Source organism: Hibiscus syriacus, unplaced genomic scaffold (assembly GCF_006381635.1).
Source record: "Hibiscus syriacus cultivar Baekdansim isolate YM2019G1 unplaced genomic scaffold, ASM638163v2 tig00110895_pilon, whole genome shotgun sequence".
Taxonomy (NCBI): domain Eukaryota; kingdom Viridiplantae; phylum Streptophyta; class Magnoliopsida; order Malvales; family Malvaceae; genus Hibiscus; species Hibiscus syriacus.
Window position 1 is genome coordinate 163,157 of NW_024062903.1, and position 6,454 is coordinate 169,610.

Here is a 6,454-nt window from a genome sequence, read left to right on the forward strand (position 1 = left end):
AATAAAGAAATTTTAATTTTTGGGTCACATTCAAATAACTAAAAATTCAACTTAATCTGACCCGTCCCGTCCCGTCGTGTTCCTTTGTATGATGAAAATGAAAGTAAAATGGAGGATGGTGGTAGGACTGTAAATGAAAGAAATGAAAACTTCTATCTGTTTATGTTACTTTTTTTCGTAATGCCTCATTCGTAGTCTTTGTAAGCAGCCGTGATTAACTTTGTGCTTATAGTTGCATTTTAGAGAATGCAGTTCAAAGTCCTGAAAATGCTCCTTATCCTGTTTTTATTTGCATGCAGGCTGTCAACCTTAGGAGTTCTATAGCTTCTACTACTCAAAGCTTAAAGGTAAGTTGTCGAGTTTACGGAATACATTTAATTGCTAAGAGTTTTAAACTTGTTCTTGCACTTACGGGTTAGATTTGTGTTTTATCAGGCTTACAATAATTGCTACCAAGCCGCCTTACCCGAGATCAAAGAACTTTTGAGGTGTGCCTGTGAGACGCACAGATTACCGCTAGCTCAGGCTTGGGTTTCTTGTATCCAGCAAGGGAAAGAGGGTTGTTGGCATTCGACCGAGAACTATGTTCATTGCGTGTCTACGGTGGATGATGCTTGCTGCGTTGCTGATCCTAATATCCGGGGTTTTCACGAGGCTTGCTCCGAGCATCACTTGTTAAAAGGTCAGGGTGTTGTCGGAGAGCATTCATGACTAACCAGCCGTGCTTCTCGCCCGACATAACTTCCTTTAAGAAGACCGAATATCCTCTTGCTCACCATGCAATAATGTTTAAGTTGCATGCTGCTGTTGCGATACGTTTCAGATGCATTCACGCTGGCAAAGCGGACTTTGTCTTAGAGTTCTTTTTACCCACGCATTGCAGAGATCCTGAGGGACAAAGGAAGATGCTTAATTCGCTATCCATCATCATACAACAAGTATGTCACAGCTTACGGGTTGTGACGGATAAGGAGCTAGAGGAAGAAACCAATTTGGCAGTTAGCGAAGTTATAGCCCCTTCGGATAACATACCTATTAGAGAGGAGCTATTGAAAGAGCGGTACACTCACCGTTCGCAGAAGTTCTCTCGAGAAAGTTTGTCTTGCCTCACTCAGGTGCAACAGAGTTGTGACACTGCCGTGATACTCGAAAAAGAAAAGCCGGGGGCATTATCAGATGAAAAACTATCTGATATGAAGCTGCATCAAGAACTTATTAGCTTAAGTGAAAGTGTAGAATATGGAGATTCCGCTTTTAATGAGATTAGCTTTTCGAGTATGGCTACAGGAAAAACAGGAGAGAAGAGGCTTAGCAAGGCAGAAAAAACAATCACTTTGCAAGTTCTCCGTCAGCATTTTGCTGGAAGCCTAAAAGATGCAGCAAAAGGCCTTGGTGGTAAGTGTTATTCCGTGTTGCTCAAGTTTATTCGGTGAACGTGTTTCAGAAAGTATCCTTGTAATTTGACGACTTCTCTTGTTTTCCTTCAATTTTCAGTGTGTCCCACAACCTTGAAACGAATCTGTAGACAACATGGAATAAAACGCTGGCCATCTCGAAAAATCAAGAAAGTTGGACACTCCTTACAGAAACTCCAACATGTCATTGACTCGGTACAAGGTGCCTCTGGTGCCTTTCATATTGGTAACTGCTATGCAAATTTTCCCGAGTTGGCATATCCAAAATTGGTAGGAAACAATCCATTATGGACCTCACCATGGACCGATAAGCCAAAGCAAATAAGCATACAGCCCGAGGGTGGTAATTTTGTGTCCCAAGCTGCTACTTCAAATTCGCCTTCCTCCTCATGTAGTCAGAGTTCGAGTTCGAGTCCGAGTCAATGCTTTTCGAGTGGAACACATCAACCTTTGAACTTTAACATGTTTGGTAATGAAGAGCTTAAAATAGGAGACAGCTCTAGGAACAGTGAGCTGAAAAGGGTGAAAAATGATGTAGAGTTGCATGCCTTAAATCAAGAACCGAAGCTGTTCCCAAGATCCCAGAGCCTTATATCTCTTAAAGAACAGGTTAACCTTGATAGTCTTCAACCAATGTCGAAGACTCCTAGCCGAATCGCTCGAGATTTAGAAGCTCAAAGGGTAAAGGTCACGTATGGAGATGAGAAGATCCGGTTCCGCATGCAGAGCAAATGGCGGTTTAAAGATTTATTGCAAGAAATTACAAAACGGTTTAACTTGGATGATATAACTAGATTTGATCTGAAGTACATGGATGATGATTCCGAGTGGGTGTTAATAACATGTGACGAAGATTTGGAGGAGTGCATTGATGTATGCGGATCGACGCAGGGCAACACAATTAAACTCTCATTGCATGCCTCTCATCATCATTTGGACCAGTTTTCGGGCACCGGTCCTTGACGAAGGAGTGCATCGATGTATACGACCGTATTCTCTCTCTGATTCGGAGTTGGCTCTTGTCTCGCTTGTATCCGTAACATTTCTTTGATGTTTCCAAGAGCAGAAACCTTAATGCTCCTCAGTGACGGTAACGAAAACGCTTTCGGATGCAGTGGTCTGCCGAAGGAGTTCATTGTGAATACCATGAAAGCAACTTTTCTGTTACCATTGCAATAGCTGCTGACTGCAGACAGTTTGAAATCTCTTTGTGCTCTTTGTTATTTTCTTCCTTCTCAGAATGAGATCTGCTGTATATTTTAGCAATGACAAGGGCAGCAAAAGCTGCTATGTCAAAAAGAATATTGGTAATGGTAATGTAGAAATTTTAGGAAGCGAATAATATTGTGTTTTATTCTTAAACATTATGGGTATATACACAAGTACAAAAGTCTTATACTATACTCTTTTTCCTATTTTCGCTCTTAAATTTTTTTCGGTCAATCAGGTTCTTAACGTTTTCAACATTATACTTTTAGGTGTCTGGACCGTTACTGTTGCTAAATTATGCCGTTAAATGACACGTTTGACACCTATATTGACTGGAAAAAATTTAAGCGTTTAAATGAAACACAATATAATTTAGACACTGATTTTACATAAAATGATATCTTACATGAATTACGTAATATCATATATTAAACATAATTCATATCAACTCTAATATTTAGTCTATAAATATATCGATAATCAATCTAGATTATGTAAAATTACAAGCCCGTGTAAGAAACCTAGAAGGACCAACGCAAGGTACATCTGGAAGTAATAGACCTACAAAACACAAGAGATGAGGGTAAAGATTTAAAAAATCTACAGGACAAAATGAATGGTCCCATAATTAAAAAGTCAGTAAAGGAATAGGTACCACAAAAACTTCCGTCTTTGAGAAGCAAAGAACCAGCACCCCTACTAGCTTTGTCAAAGTGATTCCACTGCAATAATTACATCGGATAACGACGGTAAAGAACGAATAGATGGCTCAAACATGGTGTTTCTTTCTTCATTTATCGCACCCCCAACGTAAAAGACGGAAAGGAGCGGCGGTGGATGGTGTGCTTTATAAGAGAAGGAAACGAACCTGAAGACAGAAGCTCCCATCGTACCCAGAGCTTCCTTTACCCTTTCATCTCTATTCCCGCTGCTTACCTGCACGAGGAACTTAGACTATTATAATGATGAATATGGTAAATATCCACACAGCAAATGGGGGTGGATAAACCATATGATTAAACTAAAAGCTGAACGATACTAACCGAAAATGCATGTGTTATATGCACGCAGAACTCAACAGCAATGCCAACTGACATAACAACGTTAACAACAGAGACCGCATTGAGTTGAATTCCGAGAATGGCCATCACACCCTGAACAGTTTAACTTTGTAAGAGGGTATAACATGCTCAAATAGAAAACCAAAGTAAAACCAGTTCAAACGAAAGAAGTATTAAGGTGACGGTCAGAGAATAGATTACCATGAGATGAACGAGAATCATTGCCAACACCAGCATGAAGATAGCTGAGGTCCACAAACTATATTTGGGGGGAGAATGTCAAAGAGATTAGCATACAGGTAAAACCCTACCGATAAAGACTTTAAATCAAGGAACAAATTAGGAAGCTAACCTGCATGTAATAACTAAACAAACAACACCTGAAAGCAATCAAACAGAAGAAAAACAATACTGTTAGAAATAACTTCAAAATTACAAGCCATTGTAATAATGCCTGCTAAATACCAAGTCAAATACATGTGTAAAATTCAGGTAACACAAAAGACGCAGATCAAAATTAAATAACATCAGCAGATATCTTGCAATCTACCCTTAGGTTTTGGTAATCACTTTTGAATCGTTAATGTGTACCAGAAATGCCTAAAAAATAAGTTCTGGGAAAATGTTTGTACTAATTTATGACACTTGAGTAGGTTTCTGCAAATTACTAACCAATTGCAATTGCAAGGTTGATGAGAGCCGTCTTCCATATATCAAGGTATTGCTCAAAGAAAATATAAAACACGGAATATGGGAAGATTTCCATCTGCACCAGAAAATGTCAGTTAACGAACACATATCATGACGTCAATGGTATGCATCTAAATCTGTAAATATATTCCGAAAAAGTGACTGCTTGCATGAGAAGCTAAATAAGTTCCCATGCAATGCTGGTGTAAGAGAATTAATGAGGACCATAAAGTTGTACAATAAGGAGTAACAATTGTACCATGCAAAAGAAGGGCTAGATAAGGATACCCAATTACGTAGAAAAAAAAAACAGGTTTTCTACTGAAGTACAAATATGAATCAAATCATTTAAAACGGGCAATTACGATTGATATCTTACCTTTAAAGAATCTGAAACTCTTGAAGCAAATTGTCGAGCAGCCCTCATTGAGTTAACATAATCAATCTAAAACAATTGAAAGCCAATTAATGGTGTTGCTATTGGAAATGAAACACTCACACAAACAACTTTTATTGAAACTCAAACAAATATTACAAGAGCACTCTCACTCAAAACCAAGAACTACAACTCACTCTTATAAGACTTTGCTTCTTCACTCACTTAGAAGCTCTTAATTTTTCTTGATGCTTAAAACTAAAATAGGGAGGGGTATTTATACTACTCAAGAACAATCCTACACCACACAAATAAACTAATTTAAACCATTACAAATTCAACAAATACCTAACTCTCACCTAACTAAATTGATGTAAGCAATGACATCATTACTTAAATGATGTAAGCAATGGCATCAATTTAGTTTGGGTTTAGACTCTCATAATGGATCAAGTTTATGATCCAACACCCCCCTTAAACTTGATCTTGTGACCCCTAGTAAGTTCCTTAATCTATGAAGTCTTTACTTTTCAGTGGCTTGGTAAAAATATCGGCAACTTGATCTTGTGACTTCACGTATTCAACTTCCACATCGTTTCTTGCAACACACTCCCTTATATAGTGGTAGCAAATGTCGATGTGCTTGCTTCGATCATGGAATACTGGATTCTTTGATAAGGCAATGGCTGATTTGTTGTCGACACAAACCTTGGTAGGCTCTTCTTGTATCAAACCTATCTCCTTCAATAGATTTCTAAGCCAAATTGCATGACAAACACATGAGGTAGCAGCAACATATTCCGCTTCACAAGTGGACAATATGAATATCAGTTGTTTCTTTGACATCCATGTGAACGCAATATCTCCCATGAAAAATATGAATCCAATAGTGCTCCTTCGATTATCTATGTCTCCACCCCAATCACTGTCACTATATCCAACAAGCTTGTAATAATTAGAAACTGAATAGAACAAGCCAAAGTCAATTGTACCTTTCAGATAGCGAATAATTTTCTTTGCGGCTTTAAAATGGGTGGTTGTTAGAGATTCCATGTAGCGACTAACCAATCCAACTGCGTGAAGAATATCGGGTCTCGTGCAAGTTAGATAGCGTAGACTTCCTATCAAACTTTTGAAGAATGTTGGATCTACACTTTCGTCTTCTTCATGTTTGGTCATCTTGATCCCGTATTCTGTCGGTGTGCTTATTGGCTTACAGTTCTCCATCTTGAACTTCTTCAGTATCTCCTTTGCATAGATTTCCTGTAAAATGAAAATTCCATCCTTTTGTTGCTTAACTTCAATGCCAAGGTAGTACGCCATGAGCCTCATATCTGTCATCTCGAATTCTTTCATCATCACATCTTTGAATTCATTAAACATGCTTTGGTTGCTTCCGGTGAAGATCAAATCGTCCACGTAGAGGCACACGATCAAAATATCTTCATCTTTGATCTTGATATATAAAGCATACTCGTAGGGACATTTGTTGAAGCCATTCTCTTGGAAGTACTTGTCGGTTTGGCTATTCCATGCCCTTGGTGCTTGTTTTAGCCCGTAAAGAGCATTCTTCAACTTCAACACCTTATCTTCGTGCCCTTTGACTTCATAGTCTGATGGTTGCTGAATGTAAACTTCCTCTTCAAGAACTCCATTTATGAAGGCAGACTTTAAATCCATCTTTTGTATCTTCCACTTGTTTT

At 38.5% G+C, this 6,454-nt stretch overlaps 1 protein-coding gene and 1 pseudogene across 1 annotated transcript; one reads left to right on the forward strand and one right to left on the reverse strand.

The window, feature by feature from the left end:
- Positions 1–216: 216 nt before the first annotated feature.
- On the forward strand, positions 217–2,519 carry LOC120145898 (annotated as a pseudogene).
- Positions 2,520–3,080: 561 nt separating this feature from the next.
- Positions 3,081–4,904, reverse strand: LOC120145981 (NPC intracellular cholesterol transporter 1-like). The gene is made up of 8 exons (XM_039159661.1): positions 4,755–4,904; positions 4,358–4,451; positions 4,038–4,065; positions 3,887–3,944; positions 3,668–3,778; positions 3,493–3,560; positions 3,280–3,346; positions 3,081–3,185 (listed from the first exon to the last, which is right to left on the reverse strand). The coding sequence occupies exons 1-8, from the start codon at positions 4,800–4,802 to the stop codon at positions 3,105–3,107; spliced, it is 555 nt and encodes a 184-aa protein (XP_039015592.1). The 5' UTR covers positions 4,803–4,904; the 3' UTR covers positions 3,081–3,104.
- Between the last annotated feature and the right edge of the window lie 1,550 nt (positions 4,905–6,454).

Coding starts and splice junctions, on each gene's coding strand:
- LOC120145981 (XM_039159661.1), bottom strand. CDS start 4,802: ATGAGGGCTGCTCGACAATTTGCTTCAAGAGTTTCAGATTCTTTAAAG. Junction 3,561..3,667: donor ATATAACACATGCATTTTCG/GTTAGTATCGTT, acceptor TTCCTCGTGCAG/GTAAGCAGCGGGAATAGAGA. Junction 3,186..3,279: donor CAAAGACGGAAGTTTTTGTG/GTACCTATTCCT, acceptor TGTGTTTTGTAG/GTCTATTACTTCCAGATGTA.